The sequence below is a fragment of the Rhamphochromis sp. 'chilingali' genome (genome assembly GCF_963969265.1).
Source record: "Rhamphochromis sp. 'chilingali' genome assembly, chromosome: 11".
NCBI classification, from domain to species: domain Eukaryota; kingdom Metazoa; phylum Chordata; class Actinopteri; order Cichliformes; family Cichlidae; genus Rhamphochromis; species Rhamphochromis sp. 'chilingali'.
In genome coordinates this window covers 15,391,837-15,408,621 of record NC_137938.1, presented here as the reverse complement: position 1 = coordinate 15,408,621, position 16,785 = coordinate 15,391,837, and the positions used below count along the sequence as shown (strand labels likewise).

Here is a 16,785-nt window from a genome sequence, read left to right as displayed (position 1 = left end):
CCATCCATATGGACTATAAAACAGCCCAGCAGTTGCCAAGGAAATGTACATCTCTCTGAAATAATATTCAAATATTTATACATAACCTTCACATGAGTTTTGCATGGTCACAGACTATTACTGAAGAAATACCAAATCTTAATGAAATGTTAAAATGTAATTTTGTTTTGTTTTCTGCTATTCTGTATATTCTTGCATTAGTAGATATAATTGTTTTATTTTAGTATGCATAAAATAAAAAGAGAGGTTTTGGAAAGACTGATCAATGCTGCAGCCTGGTGGACATTTACTAAAACTACATCTAGTCGAACCAACATGAATGTGAAAGAAATGATCCCTGGGTTAACTATTAAGTGTATTAAACTATAATCAACATGACATCCTTTGTAGCCACTGACCTTTTTGTTGTTGTTGCTTTTCCCTACAGATGAGAAGCCTTACATCTGCAGCATGTGTGACTTTGTCGCCACAGATTCACAGGCCTATTTAACTCATGTCCGTGTCCAACATCCACCTGCCTCTAAAGATAGATCCAGCACCATTCCCAGTCCCAGCTCGGACAGAGGAACTCCCAGCAGTAATATCAAACTTAAGAAAGCGCTTCTTCATGGAGTAAACAACTCTACATCCCCTCCTGGCTACCGTTCAGCTCAGTCCACTGCACTCGATCCCAGCGTAGCACCTTTGGATCTATGTGTCAGGGCTGAGGGCATCAGGGGTATAGCCTCTTTAGCCTTGGACAAGAAAAGCCTCCCTAGCCACAAGTGCTCCTTCTGCTCTCACTCCACCCGCTACCCCGAGGTGCTCTGGATGCACCAGACTGTGGCTCACCGCATTAATGGCAATAGTTCCAATCTGGCTCCTAAATGGGCTCTTAAAACCAACTCAAAAGGCTCCAAGGACAGTTCGTTATCCTCTAGGAGACGCACAGGACCTCCACCTTTCCTGGAAGGGAAGGAGTGTCAGCCTCTCCCTTCGCTGATGCGCACCCAGCGCACACGGCCTCCAGCGTGCTCTAGCGAGGCTCTAAAAAAGAGCAAGCCAGCCAGTTATTCAGCCACACCATCATCATCTTTTGCTCCCTGTGCCTCTTCCTCAAGGGGCCCCTCTTCTAGCTTGGGCACCCAAGCTGGGAGAGTCCCAGCACGGCCAGGCAGCAGCAACATCAGACCCACGGAGGACCACACTCATCAGTCACGCTTCAGACCCAAAGTGGAAGTGTACCCGCGGGGAAGCTCGCTGTCATCCTCCAGCTCCTTGGAGAAGAACACTGGCACCCCTTCACGCCCCTCAGCCCCAACTGCCGGCTCCACTACATCTTCCAGAGCTGACCGCTACTTGTTGCCCCAAGAGGGACTGGGTTTCATGCTGTCTAGCAAACACGGCCTAGCAGAGTACAGTCGAGCTAGGGGCACCCCTCATCAGCAGCTTCCTAATCCTCACAGCCAGGTTCGGGCTAACGCTACGAGGCCCAGCACCATTACCCATAGTTCAACTGCAGGACCCAACTTTGGTGCCTCGCAGGCGAAGGGTGGCGCTTTTCAGAATTCCTCCTGTCCCTCCTCATCCTCTTCTTCATTACCTTCAGAGGCTCGCAGGGAGGTAAAGCAGGAGCCAATTACCGAGACACCAGAGACGCCAAGTGACGTCCTCGGCTTCCTCAAAAACTACAGCCCTCATGAATTTGCTACCATGTACCACCGCTGGGGTGCAGCCAATGCCCTCATGGATCCTACTGGTAGGCATCAATTTATTTATTTTTATGGCTGATTTACTTTTGTTTGTGAAAATTAGCAGTGGCGTAGTCCAAGTTCTGTTTTATTGTGTTTTTATAATGCCAAACATTGGAAAAAAGCTGCACTGCAGAAAGTCCCTCATCATAAGCTCACATCCAAAATGCCCAGAGGGCCTTGGCTTTGCCAAATGTCAGGAGTATGTAGAAGAGTATTTTCCAGTGTCTGAGCAACTTTTTCAGCTGATATGATTAGAAGTGATTAAACCTGACAAGCTATCGAAGAAAAAGACACCAGCAGCCTCAAACATCCAAACTTGTAGAGCAGGCACACATATTTCTCTTTATCTCACACACTTGGCACTCCATCTGGGAGAAAGTGATCGACAGGCAAACACACACACAGTCTGATGAGGTTTTTAATAACGATGGGATCCATTAAACGAGCGCACACGTGTGCTCGCATGTTTGTGAGGCATAATGAAAGTCTTTATCTGAGGCAGCATGTGTGTCCATATGTGCCTGAAATTTTTAGATGCAAAAGGAACGTGTGTTTGTGTGTGTGTGTAGCCTCTATTTATTTATTTTTTTGTAATCGTGAAAGACGTGAGAGAACCTTTGCTACTCTCAGGTCTGCGAGGCATGCCTACTCTCCAGCTCCACTCTCCCAGAAAGCTGTCACAAACTGTTTAGGTCACGGCTCTGCCTGACGAGAGACTCGCACAGATGCGAATGGAGGGAGGAAAAACAGAGAGAGGGAACAGAAGAGGCAAAGAGAGAGATGAGACAGAATAATTACCCCACCAGCTGCTTTGGAAATGGTCATTACCGAACATCCGTATTATTTGCCCATTTTCAGTTGTGTCTCTGAGGTCAAGTGGGGCTGTGTGGAGCCAGGGGTCAAAGACAACAGCCCCAGAGCAGACGCATGACATCGCTGTCACCCGTCCAGGCGCATATCGTCACGATCTGCCTTAGCCCTTTGAGTCACATGCGATAAAGTGACCTTTTTTGAGCAACTGAGTCTTTCTCCCTTTCTCTCTGTAATATGTGCACGAGTGTGCGCGTGTCTGCTTGTGTTTTCCGTCCAGCTCTGTCTTGTCTTTCATTAGTGCGTCAGTGAGAAGGGCTGGCGGCCCAGAGTAGAAGTAGAGTATCCAGAGGCCAGCAGTCGGGCTGCCAGAGACACTCTCTGTCACCTCTTCCGCATCCCTGTCCTCCTTGTTCCCGCAGCTGCCCCCCCCACATCCCTCCCTCTCTGCCTACACACATACACAAATGTACCAGAGTTATGGGCACTTCCCAGGTATATGCCAGGCCTTAAGCTTATGGTGTTTATGCGTCCTCAGTGAAAGCACCCCTGAATCTCCGGGCCTCTTTTTTGTCAACGAGAGAGGTCCGAGGCAAGCACGCATGTGTGTTGTCATTAAGTAGACCATCCTTAAATGTCTCTCGTCCTCGTGCTGCCCCTGCATTTACATGCAACGCAGGGGGGAAAAGAAAAATCCGACACGAGTGACGTGTCTTTGCTGCATAGCTGTCGAAATTATGAACACAGAGCGGGTTTTATGGTGAATTCCTGCTCTTTTTAACCACTTTTTAGTATGCATTCCATCTGGTTTACAAAGCACAGGCGGGCTTCTTGTCCCCTTAACAATTAATTTCCCGGTGGCGTTTTTCTTATACTGCCTCGTTATAGCTTTAGAGCTCTCATTAGATGTGGCGAGATAAAAGTTGATTGATTTTCCCGCGCTTTCCTTTTGTTGTAAATCAATTTTAAAGTAAAATCCATGTAGCGTTAAAGGCGTCGGTGAGTTCTCTGTTTAATTTTGTTTACCTAAAAGTTTCGCAGATTCTTCTCGCAGGATGTGTGCTAAAGTAGCATAGTGAACTTTGTGATTTGTGACGTCAAAGTTAATCGGTTCTTTTCCGGCAGTATAAAATTTACAAGTTCGTCCTGTTGACCCGCATTAAGCTGGCATGGCAAATTGATGGTTTTTGTCTAAATGTTTAGTTATTGAAAATAACTGCGTAAAAGCAGGACGTAACAAAAAGGCTGAAGCCAGGGAGTGTCCGTTTAGTCATGTGCCATCAAGGAAAACTGACTTACGAGCTTTGAGCGTGTGTTATCAACAAGTTGATTTCTTTTCGCGTTTTAAGGACATGAACATGTAAAGGTGAGCGGTGCATGTAATGTCGCAGTTGTTGCATTATTATGTGTGTGTCTAAATGATGCCAGTGTGTGCCACAGCCCGTGCTTCACTTTCCTCCCTTGGCCCAAGCGCGCATATATACAACTCTTATAACTCATACACATGCCAACACACACATGCGCACACACACACATACCTGACATGTGACACACGGGCAGCGGAGCGGGCACATCACAGCCGGGGCGTTTTAATTGCCTGTAATTTATGCGGTGTGTGTGCACGCTTTGTGTGTCTGGCTGTCAGCCTCTGAGATGATGCTGTGTGACAGCTGCAGTCCAGCCCCTGGAGCTAGCCGCTCATAATGACACATTAGACATACTAATGATGCCTGCGCGAGTCCACTACTGATGCTACCTACCTCCACCGCTCCAGCCAGGCTCTGCGCTTTATGTACACCCACTCACTTTCTGCCTGAATCCGACCTTTAAGTCTTTAGACAAGCTGTGGAAAAACTGCCACGTGAAAATGTCTTCCTGTTTGAAATAATATGACTCTGATGTTCACTCTTGACCCATTTTATTAAAAGAAAAATCCTAAATGTAAAGCCTATGCAAACTCAGAGTATTCTTTGTCCCCTAATTGTCCATTTTCTTACACACACACACACACACACACACACACACACACACACACACACACACACACACACACACACACACACACACACACACACACACACATATATAATATAAATTGGTGTTGTTGTTGTTTTATTTCTGTTCTAAGAATCAAAAGTTCAAATTCACTGCATTTGGCCTCCTCTAAATCCAGAATGGCTTGCAGTGGTTTTGACCTCTGGAATTTGCAGAGCCACCATTTAATCCTGTGTTTCCTCCCTCACGTGTTTGTGTGCGCAGGGATGCTGAGGTCTCTCATGCGGCAGGGACAGTATTTCTGCAATGAGTGTGGGAAGAGTTTCAGCCAACCCAGCCACCTGCGAACTCATATGAGATCCCATACAGGTAAATACAGCCATTACGCACTGGGGAAAAAAAAAAAAAAAACCCCAAACAGAAGCAAGTACATATTTGTCACACACGTGCTGGATCTAATGTAGAAGTGTCTAAGCCTTGGGTTAAAATCGTCTTCACTCTCACTTTTTTGAGGTGGATTTCACAACCTTTGTTTGTCACAAAAAAATTTAAACAATGAAAAAAAAAAAATCTAACAAATGCACATTTGACTGTGACAAAATGTAAGGCCACTCATATGAACTAAGTATAGTGAAATCCTGTGACTGCAGTAGGGCTGCAAATGTGCTAATTGATAGTAAAAATGACAGATTAGATGCTTATTTGCACCAGTATTGACACCAACGCGGCCATCTTCGCCTCCTCAAATTGACACAACTTCACTAGTGTTTGGAATAATTGGCATTCACAATGCTAAACAACAGTGAAGCTCTCATTTTAACAACACTGAAGTACTAAAACATTTATAATAAATATTAATCTGGCCAGAGCACACCTTAACGTTACCTATTAGCAATAACCCAACAGCAGCATTAGCCGTCTGTTGGGTTATTGCTAAGGCAGCGGCTGGGGCCTATGGCTGATGATAAAATGATAATATTAATGTGTGAGTTAGGCAAAAAATGTTATCACTCCTGCCTGTCTGTAATATTAGTAGATAGTGACAGGATAACACAATTATTTGTGTCTAAAAAGTCTTAAAATCCCAGACTGAAGCTGATAAAGTTCTGCCAGAAACTAGAGAAGCAGTGACAGCCTACAGTACCAAATTTATGTGATTAGCAGTGGTTCCAAAACATATTGTCTTTTTTTTTTTTTGTGCTTTTTTGCATTACAGTCTTAAAATATTCATCACAGATACACACCATTTTGTTTCTGTAGTTTTCTATGTCAGTACTGAGTGTCAAAATCTAGTATCGTGACAACCCTGGACTGCAGCAAGCAAAATATACAATACATTATTCTGCTGAATGTTTGTCACATTACGACATGAGCACCATTTTTTTTATACACAAGTAAACAGAAAATGTGATTGTTTTCTCTAAAATAAAAAAACCAAGCTTATAACAAATGTAATATCATTTAAACCACTGAGCACAGTTAGAAATATTAATTCTTTTTAAGATATCAAATAAAGCTCTGGATCTCCAAACCCTAAACCAAAGATTATTGTTTGAAAAGTTCTCTGCTATGACTTTCTAAAGTTATACAGAGCAACTCAAAGAGGATAAATGGTGTAGTAGTCAAGGTGCAAAAACATCAGTCACAGAAACCATTAAATTACCCAAAATGCAAAAGATATGAAATAAGGGGGGGAAACAAGGGAAGGAAGTCCAGAGCTCTACTTTAACATGTACAACTTTATTTAGCTACTTGCTATTCCTGCAGTATTAGATGTTCCCAGTTTCTAGTTTCTCTCACCAGTCACTCATTCCTGTACCACCTGTGCGCACACAGATCTATCCACCCAGCAACGCCAACATGAGATATAGAGGATATATGCACAGGGATTCACATTCTCAACAATATTTCATCATCAGGCTCCCTGTACGTCCGCTCCGTCCTGGCATTCTGCAAATAAATCAAAACAGATCTTTTTGTTCAGTTGAGTGTGACAACCGGTCTGTGAGTCCTTCCCCGCTCTGGGCTGGGCAGCTGTCTCTATTTTTTAAACTGAAACATGATTTGCTCCGGATACTGACCTGTGACAAATTGTATACATTATTAATTACATGTCAATTAGAGAGATGGAATTGTGCATTCTAATGAAGCAGAACAGCATTTGTCCACGCCAGCCTTACGAATCCATTTGCATGCATCCCAGTGCCATTCACTAAACAGCTTGATTCAGACACTCCGGCTCTTCCTCTACTTTCACTTATTCCCTCTGCTTTTCATTCCCCTCCTTTCTTTCCCTTTCATTTCCTTTCCTAGATCCTTTGTCTTCTTTCTCACTTCAGTTATTTTCCTTTTTGTCTCCACATCTTGTCACCTTTGCGGTCTTTTTATCTCCTCCGTCTGTCTCATTTTGCCTTTCTCCCTATCCCTGCTTTTCCTTTATCCATAGACTCCCCCACTCTCCTCCCCCCTCTTTGATTTCTGGTTCTTTTCTTCCCTTTTCTCTCTTGTTTCTTCCTCACATTCTTTCCCTCTCCTCCTTCTCCCTTCCTCTCTTTCTTTTTAATTTTCACTTTTATTTTTTGTCCTCGCATACTCTCTTCTCCTTGGCTGCCTGATTTCCTGCCTCCTCCTCCTCCTCTTCTTCTTCTCCTTTCCCTCTCCTGTCCTGTCATGTCCATCAGCCGGGCCAGCGGTGATCACAGTAGACAGTGAGATAAGTAGCTTCTTTATAGAGAGTGTGAATGATATGTGGCACAGCCAGTGATTCTAAGTGACAGAGGCCAAATGGTAAGTGATGCAGAGCTCAGCTTCCCTCCAAGCTCTATTGTAAACACACACACACACACACACACACACACACACACACACACACACAGATGCCCATGCACAGGCTCTGTAAACACTCACAGGGGCTGTAATTAATGTTGTCACCGACAGTTGTCTTCAGCATGGACGTGCACACGCACAGAAAAGGCCAGCCACCCCGAGGCCTCTATTAACATGCGTCATATTAAATCACCGACTCGCCTCCACCAGATTCCATCACCATCATCACCACCACCATCGTCATCATCATCATCATCATCATCATCATCATCATCATCATCATCATCATCATCACCACCATCATCACTGCCAGCTCCCCTCTATTAACAAGGGTGCTGGTGTCAAAATGCTTTTTGTTTGCGTGGTGGTAGACCAAAAAAAAAAAAAAAAAAATGCTTGTGTGGATCTGGTAGAGCGTTTAACCAAATCCTCCCTCCCCCTTCCTTCCTCCTCCTCTTCCTCTCCCCCCCACCCACCCAATCCTCCTTCTCCCCCCACAGTTGGGTTTGATTTTAACGGACTCCACAGAGGTACTGACGCTCACACCACCGCTTCTGAAGCTCCCAAACAAGTATGTGGCACAATGGCTAATCACTGGGCTCGCTCATCGCTCCCGCATGTTTCTTAATGTTACTGTCTCACCTCTGCATGTGTGTGTCTGTGTCAGTCACTCAGCTTCCTAGCCTGTGTGTGTGTGTGTGTGTGTGTGTGTGTTTGTTTTTGTTTTTTTTTGTTCATGTTTAACATTCACATGTGGCGCCCTCTGCACACGGCATTAACACCTGGCATTCTCACATGCTGCTGGATCACACCTCACGTAAGAGTGTGTATTCACAGTTGTCTCATTGACGAGCTTCACTTTTGCTTTGAAAACAATGAGGTTTGCTCAATTGCACTAAAAGGCTGGGATACTTCAAACTAACGCCTGATTTAGATGTCTATGGGAAAACTACGCCGTAACCTGATGTGCATTTACCGAGAAATGTAACTACACATGAGATCGGAAGAGCCCGCAATGACTGAATGATGTGGAACTGCATAGGGATAAAAAGGATTTCCAGTTACATTGTAAGTTACAACGTAGATTCCCCCGCAGCTATCTAAATCAGGCAGAAGCATTATTGGTTAAAGAACAGCGCATGCTTTTTACTTGTCATGAGATGCATTTTTCCCCCCCACATTGTCATTACAAATATCACATCCCCCTTTTTCCTCATCACACTGGAAAGGATGTGCAGGCTCTGATCTGACACATTCAGACATATACAGTTAAATCTGCATCCATGTGTAGAGGGTGAATAGCTCTGCCTGGCATTTTGGCTAACCGTACCCATACTTTGACACTTCTTTCACCTAAAATATTGAATTTAGGTGTTTTGATGTATGCATTTGAACTCAAAGGGCAGTTGCTGCTTTGCTGCAGTGCCAGACGGGCTTTGGGATTTGCAGTTTATCGGAATTTCACTGTACATTCGACACATTCACATGGGCTCATCAGCATGTTGCAATTGCAAAATGACAGCATGTAGATTCTAATGTACAAAATTGCTTCATTTGCTACAATTCAAACTTTATAAATCTTCAAGCAGCTACAATTCAGGAAAATGATCATTCCTAGCAATATCTGTTAGCAGGTATTTTGAGCATAAACGAATTTCCAGCACTAAAAGCCATCTGTTATCATGTCAGCAGATGTAACTTTACTGCTTTTATTCATCCTGATATCTTAACTGACACTGTAAACTAACTGATGCTGTTAACTGGAGTTAACAGCGGTAACATGGCAGTTTTTGCCGAGAGACTAAGAGGTTGAGATCATACGCATGGCAAGAGGACAGCAAAAAGCTTGGGTTTGCATAGAAATAATAAATCTTAAATGCCAATATACTCAACTATTCAAAGACTGTATATAAAAATGCGATAATGCCTTAATCATGCATTTCTGTTAATGGCCAGCAGAGGGCAACTCTTGTGGTTGCAAAAAAGTAGTGAAATTGTATAAAACTCAGTGAGAAAATGTCCATATTTCTGACTTGTTTTATGATTCCAGTTAGTCTTTTTCTGAAGACTCAACAGTCTGAATTGCTAGTTTCACGACTTATTTAATAAATTTTATTTATTTACTTTTTTTTAAAGTTTATTTTTAATAAATAAAAAAACAATAAAGCGGGGAATGCATCTGCAGTACCATCAGATTTACAGTCAAAGCCACTCATTGCTTCTTGTATCGGGTCTCAAAAATCACTTCAAAAAGGCAGTCCACAAACCACTGGGCAACATCACAGTATCTCCTACTTTCACCGTTCACATACAGTGTACTATAACATCTTTGTTTATGAGCAGGTGTAAATACAACAAGAACCAAGAGGATTGTGTGGAAATGAAACTGAACACAAGTAATTAACAAACTTTAAAAATTGCAGAAACGATGAGTAAGGATTGGGGTCAGTGGGAACATTGGGCTAAAGCTACTCTGCTTTGACATTCGGAGAGACCCGGGCTGTACATGCGGCACCTCCATCATAATTAATCAAGCACGCCCATGTGAACTCAGATTTAACACACACACTGTGAGTGATGGGAGCGGACGCTGCAGAGGGGTCCAATTAAATGTAGTGTTGACGCTGCTTTACGGTGCCGATAACCTTTAGTATAATTTAGTGCACCGGTCCTGTCAGTGATGTTTTCCCTCGCAGGACGGTGTCGCGGAGGTTTTCGCTTCCCCCGCACGTCTCACCCTCACCATCTTTGCAGCTGTTTTTGGGGGTTTTGAAGGGGGGGGGTTCGGTGTGATTAATTATACTTTTTTGTTTTTTATCTCTCTCGCTTTCTGTCTTACACCAGCCCCCCACTCCCCCCTTCCTTTTCTCACCGTTGCGTTTCTGATGATGTATGATAACAGCTATATTTCCCTGTTTCTTCTTCTGGGAGAAGGGGTGCGGGAGGGGCACGGGGAGTCATTTGTTTTCCCGCTTTGATATTCTTCCATTTATCAAAATGATAATTAGGTGCAATTAAATGGCACGCTCATTTGTTTTGCTCAGGTGTGCGTTGCTTATTTTTATTTATTTTTGTTTTTTCAGAGGTGTCTGTGCCATTGTAGGTCATTCTAATTAGAAGCGAGAGTATAGGGTGCGCACAGAGTGTGTTTGAGAGGGGGTGTGTTTGTGTAGGGGGCCGCTGGGTGGCCCAGGTGATTGAGAGAAACGTATGGAGACAAAAGTGGGACTCTTTGGACAGGGGGATGTGTGGCACTCTTCTCCAGATGGCAGGAAAGGGCGAGGAACAGTTACTCCATCTGGGTCAGGATAGAGAACTTTTTAAGTGAAAATAGATTTAAAAATAAATAAATAAATATGAAGGCTTCACTTAACCTACAGAGTGTTGCTGTACTTCTAGCTGGATTCCACCATGTGTCTTTGCTTATGTTTGCTTGTGTTCTCTGGCCTCCTCCCCTTCTTTTTCCATTCCCACTGCAGCAAGCCTCATCTATGCTTTGCATCATTTTTATCTCGTATATTTAAACATCCCTGTCCTCTCTAAATTCTGTGTACGGTGTCACCTCTGGCCGCCATATGACCTTTCAACTTTGTGTGTGTGTTCCTCAGGGGAAAGGCCATTCTGTTGCCAACTCTGCCCATACCGAGCCTCTCAGAAAGGGAACTTAAAGACACATGTCCAGAGTGTCCACCATATGCCTTTTGACAACAGCCAGTACCAAGACAGGAGGAGCTTGTTACTGAGCCAGGGGGAGCGAGGAGGACCGGCTGCCAAACACCCACCAAACCCACAACAGCAACAGTAAACACCTTCAGCTGATCTGATCACAACCTGGACCAGCTTCTTACACAATCCCAAAGCCCTGTCACCGTTCCTGAAATTCACAGATCTAGACACAAGAACCTACGACTAACAGTTCACTTTTTGAGCCTTTCCTCTTCACCGTCACCCTTTAATGATGTAGAATTTTCTACATTGAAGGTTATTGTAGTTTTTTTGTTGTTGTTTTTTTTACTGTAAAAAAGCGTGTTCAAGTTGTGCTAGAAAATTTCAAAATCACAAAGACGGCCCGGAGCAGAAAAAGTCTTTTTAATAGAAATGACACCTGATGGAAATCTGCTTTAAGAAGCTGCGTGGGTCAGGTGTGCACACCTCTCACCATAGAAGAAGTGAAGAGTGAAATGCAAAGTTTCTCTTTGGCAGGGAGGCTGGACTCACCAACATTCAGTCTTTTGCTTCATTGGGTCTTCTTTATCACGAAGGTTGGCTTGTGACCTTTAAATGATTTCTGATCATGGGAGCCCTGAAAATTCGATGAGTTGCCTCTTGCTGCCATTTTTGGAGGTACCAACAAGTAAAGTTGCTGCCAGCTGCTTTACAGGAGAAGGAAAGTAAATGAGGAGAGAAACTGAACTCAGATGCAACTGCTGGCATTGTGATCGAGGACTGTGGCATTGCATGGCTGCTGTAGATGCCCCCACAAACCTTTTTTTTTTTTTTTTTTTAAATTGTTTATTTTTTTTGTTCTTTTAAGCTTTATTGTACGTGAGATTTTGTGCATTTCTCAGGACACTCTGACCATCAACACACAGCAAGAGAAGAAAGAAGCTCTACGGTTCATCGACAACCAGCTGGCACATAGCAAGTTTGTCTCCTGTGGGCTCTGACTCAGAAGACTTGCCTCTTTCTGTCAGCATGTGTGTGTGTGTGTGTGTGTGTGTGTGTGTGTGTGTGTGTGTGTGTGTGTGTGTGTGTGTGTGTGTGTGTGTGTGTGTGTGTGTGTGTGTGTGTGCGCGCGCTTGTTTAGGTGTGCTAAACTCACTCCCCTTCAGTCGACAGTGTAATGGTGCGAGTGCGGTGACCATTCTAGAGCTTGTGATTAGAAAGAGAGGGAAAGATGGAGAGAGGTAGGATAAGAAAGGGACAAAAAAGAGAGGGAACAGTAATGGAGATGTATGCTCATGAAAAAGGCAATATAAATGAGCATACCATTTTTTATGGCCCTTCAATTATTGTCCATTTAAAAGGAAGGGACTGAGTGGAGTTTTCCTCAGTAACTCGTTCATATTAGAGTGTCACCATCTCAGACTATTTGGGCTTTAAATGAGGCGGACTCCACTAAAGCAGGAAGAAAGTGGCAGGAAGAAGTCGGCTCCAGATTGCAAAGAAAAATACGGTGCTGATCATGTTAGGGGGAAGAGATGCGTCCTAAGATTTTTCCATTGCTAAAGAGCAGTTCTGAACTTTTGACCGCGCTGTCTCTTAAAAATTTCATGATGTCATCTTATGCTGGATTTAGAAAGCATAAATCTTTTGCCTTACATAAACGGTAATGGCTGAACCTTTATGCTGTCTGTTTTCTATCTGGAATCCACCATGATGCTTTGATTTTTAAAAAATAAATGCATCTTGTGCCCAACAACTCGGCATGAGCACGTCACCGGCAACAAACAGTCATACAGAAAAATGACACAAAATTACCGGCCGCCTGTCGATTGAACGTTTTCGATTGAATGATAGTCTTTTGCTTAATGAGTCAACTTCAGTTTTTTAAATATATTTTTTGAGAGGAAATGGTTTGAGTTGCAAGACTGATAAAGGATGTTATGGAAGTAACATAGGTAACGATGGGCTACATTACACAAAAATGCAAAACTGTGATAAGGAGCCTTGTAAATAGCTCATGCACTAAGCATGTTGGTATTAACACTGCAGCCAGGAAGTAGGAGAATATTTGGCCCCTAATTCCAGCTTTTACCCTCTTGTTGATTCAGAACCCATAGGCAGGCTGAATACCATCTAAGGGCCCCATTATAGCCGTCAAGCGGCACCTGACGAACGCAGAGTTGACGCCAAATTGACATCGCATCCACTGTAGCAAGCCTTCGTTCCTGCCCGTATGCGCCTCCAAGTTTCTGAAACCTGGAATGTTGTGCAGCTGCCGCCGCACCTGGATTGGAGACAGCATCCTGTTGGATTTTACCGCTGTTTTAACGATATGTCGGCACAGAAGATCAGAGATTATACAGACAGATTTTGCAAATGTCTGAAAGGATAAGACTTAAAAATAAACAAAACAAAAACAGCTATTTCTTTGCATCTGATTTTGACATCACCTCCTATTTGTGCTGTAGTTGAGCTACTGGCTGACACCTATTATTCAGCGGGTACATGCACTGTAACAGCAAGCGACCAACTTGACGTCTATGATGGGGCCTTAATAACCGAAGAAAGCAGCAGTGCAAGTGCATTCTTTTTTTTTTCCCTTTGCAAAGTAGTGTGACCGTTTTTAAACTTGTTCAAATGTTCAAAGTCACGACTGGGCCTGCCGTTCCTTCCTGTCCCCAGTCTTCGTACTAAGTCCCCGACCATTCTTAGTGGACAGACGTGACCGTGATGTTAATCTTCTCGTGTTAGGATTTAAAGCTGTGCCTTTAATGGTTTTATTTTAAAGATAAAGTGGGCACATAATGAAACGTATCCACCATCCTGTGTAACAGTGTGTTTATTGGACCGACAATGCAGAGCTGATTAGGTTACCAGAACATTTAAGCAGAGCCTATCCCCTGGGCTGTCAGTCTGATTCTTTGAATGGTGATATGACGCTTTGCATTCGAGGGGGTCAGAGAAAGAGTAGGCAGAGGTGAGGAGGTCAGCCTATCAGAGAGTTCATGAGTAAATACACAAGGTGGAGACACTGAATTGTAGAGCTGTCACAGCCTTAACACAGGTGTGTGTGTGTGTGTGTGTGTGTGTGTGTGTGTGTGTGTGTGTGTGTGTGTGTGTGTGTGAGAGAGTGTGTGCGCGTGCATTTCAAACCTCTTTATACTGTATTAGAGGTTGACTAAACTTCCCGTGTACTACAGCCTCCGTCTCGATGCTTTCTATATTATCCTACCTCCTGTAATGAAAGCATGCTAACATTTATTGGCTGATGTCAAGCAGGGCTGTTTGTTTTACTTGTCCTTCACCCTTAAAATAGCCCCCAGGATTGAATACGCCATGCCCAGCATGTAGGGGAAGAGGAGAAGTAAAGCGAAGCAGCTCAAGACTCTGAAGAAGAGTAAAGCAGTCGGTTTCTCTGATTCAAAATTCACACCAGTTGTAGATGACGGAGCTTACAGAGTACTGTATTTTCCATCTATTTTGAGACCTCAGTAGTTTTTACGCAAATGTGTGATGAAACAGTTGTTATGCCATTGGGTTGTTTAGTTATGCATACAATATCGTGTGCTTGAATCGGACTAATAATGCACAAACGTGTATGTTGAAGGTGTGGTTAGTGAAAATACTTGAAATGGATTCTCTAGCCTTTGAGGTAGGGTAGTACTAATACCAATGTTGTACAGAAGTCCCTTTAAGATAAATTCCTCAGCTATGAATTTGTACTCCGAAGTGTGACTTAGAAAAACTATGAAGCAGGAGTAAGTGTAATATAAAGTGTATATCTCTAATCTCTTAAACTCTTACCAAACCCTTTATATACAGCGGTAGAAACCAAATGGCATTACTAGTGCACTTAGACTAGGTTAGTGCTTTAACCATTCTTATTTTGTCCAGTTCTAGCTAAGGTTTCTTTGAGAATGTCTTTTTAACGGTGCCGGCTAACACTTTTCTTTTCATTTCTTTTTTGGGGCTTTTATTTTGTTAGAATGATTCTATAGATATGAATGCAAAATGATTTGTTCTGTGACTGCTGTGTGGTACAGCTTTTTAGCTACGTTTCCTCAAGGGAGGTTTGATAATGCTAGGCGCAGCAGTGCTTATTTTTTCATAAAGATGTAAAAGTGTGTTTTTAGTCTATTTGCTAAACTGTAGGATTTGTTGAGTAGCTAGTCATGGTTTGCCCTCCCAGAGGGGCTGGCAGGTGTTTCTTTTTTCTCTTTGGTTGGGTTTGTTTTACATGCCTCTTAAGTTGTATTATTTGTGTCCGTATTCATATTTCTTTTTTTTAATTTGTTATGAACTCGATGATTAATTTACCTTAGAAGACATTATTATTCCAGATGTATTTGGTTGATATCTGTATTTATTATCACTTCAAAACAGGATAAGAGGACAGAAGCAGACAGGAGTGTTTGTTTTAATTCGATTTTTCCGGGTTGTTTTTATACTGTGTAGTTTTCAAGCCAGCAAGCCGATGTGAAAGCTCTACCTCGTCTGAGCCATTCTCAGTTCTGTTATACTTTTGTACATCATTTCAAAAAGATGTAATGTCATGTCCACAATAAAGACACACAAAATGACACCTGTTGGCACCGTTTTATCTTTTCTTCACTTGTTTGTTTTAAATTTACCTCAGCCAGCGTGACTGAGCGAGTCCAAGTTTAGATGAAAAAGCTTCACACGTTCACAATTTTTAAGATTTCATTTTTCTCAGTTACTTACGCCGCCTGTGTGTGAATGTCACCTAGAACCGTGCAGCCCGTTGTCTTTGAATACTGACGGTAACATTTTGTGTTTGTTCATTTTCCATCACACGAATTATTCTCATCACGATCACTCCTGTCACTGTCAGCTATCGACTAGAATTTTACCATGTTGTCAACAGTGACGCAGCATCACGATGTACATCATGATGCGGTGAAGAACAGCTTGCTGCCATAAATTGCTTTTCCACAGGCTAAACAGTCAGATGAGAATCAGAGGGGATATGTAGACTCAGAACATTAAGATCTTTCAGCTCGACAGTTGCGCTAATCTCAACGACACACCTATTCGCTTGTTTAGTGATCGTATATCAGCCCTGTGTCTGGGTGTCAAACCTGAGGTCTGGTTGCACAAGACTCCAATCTGATCCACCAGACGGCTTTGGAAAATATGAATGAGGACATAAATTTTATACTTTTAACTTTATTTTTGTAGGTTTTGCAGCTTTTCTTTCTAATAAAGACCTCCCTGATAGTAATAAGTAATAGATAAACAATTAATTAATTGAATAACATAAATTTTTCACTATCTACTGTAGATATTTATCAGTTTTATAGTGTGCAAAAAAGAAAAAACACATATTTTCTGTCAATGCATTTTTTTCCATGTTACTTGCACTTCTTTTTCTCGTGTTTGAAAATGTAAAGTTAAACTTCTTTACACTAATGGAAAGAGGAGTTTTACTGGTCCGGTCCACATCAAAGTGGGCTATATATGGCCTACAGTCACTGGTCTACAGCGTTGTTTGAAGCCATTGCAATACTTTCGTCTTATTTTATTTATTAGAAACAAGTCGCCCCCAGTATCTTCGGCTTTTTGTTCACACAACTCGTGTTCCTCACAAGTTTTTGAAGCCTTACAGTGCACACTATAGCCCAGGGGTTCATTATGTCCCGGACGCCAAATATTTGAAGGCTTTAGAAAAGAATAGCTGACTTTCAGTGTAGATGTTAAGCTTAGGGACAGAATATTTTTTTCATAGCGAGTAATC

General features: G+C 42.7%; 1 protein-coding gene across 5 annotated transcripts in view; it reads left to right on the top strand.

Annotated features, from left to right (window-relative positions):
• LOC308406313 (zinc finger protein 516-like) overlaps positions 1–15,618 on the top strand; it is a 50,701-nt gene extending 35,083 nt beyond the window's left edge. For 3 of the 5 annotated variants that reach the window (XM_080897249.1, XM_080897250.1, XM_080897251.1), the window contains exons 3-5: positions 428–1,738; positions 4,803–4,907; positions 10,973–15,618. In XM_080897249.1, coding sequence (XP_080753375.1) covers positions 428–1,738; positions 4,803–4,907; positions 10,973–11,169 — 1,613 coding nt within the window. In that variant the 3' untranslated portion in view covers positions 11,170–15,618. Of the gene's footprint in view, positions 1–427; positions 1,739–4,802; positions 4,908–7,475; positions 7,844–7,864; positions 7,936–10,972 lie in introns of those variants that run through there. The other 2 variants (XM_080897252.1, XM_080897253.1) reach the window with 2 other exon arrangements.
• The last annotated feature ends 1,167 nt before the right edge of the window (positions 15,619–16,785 follow it).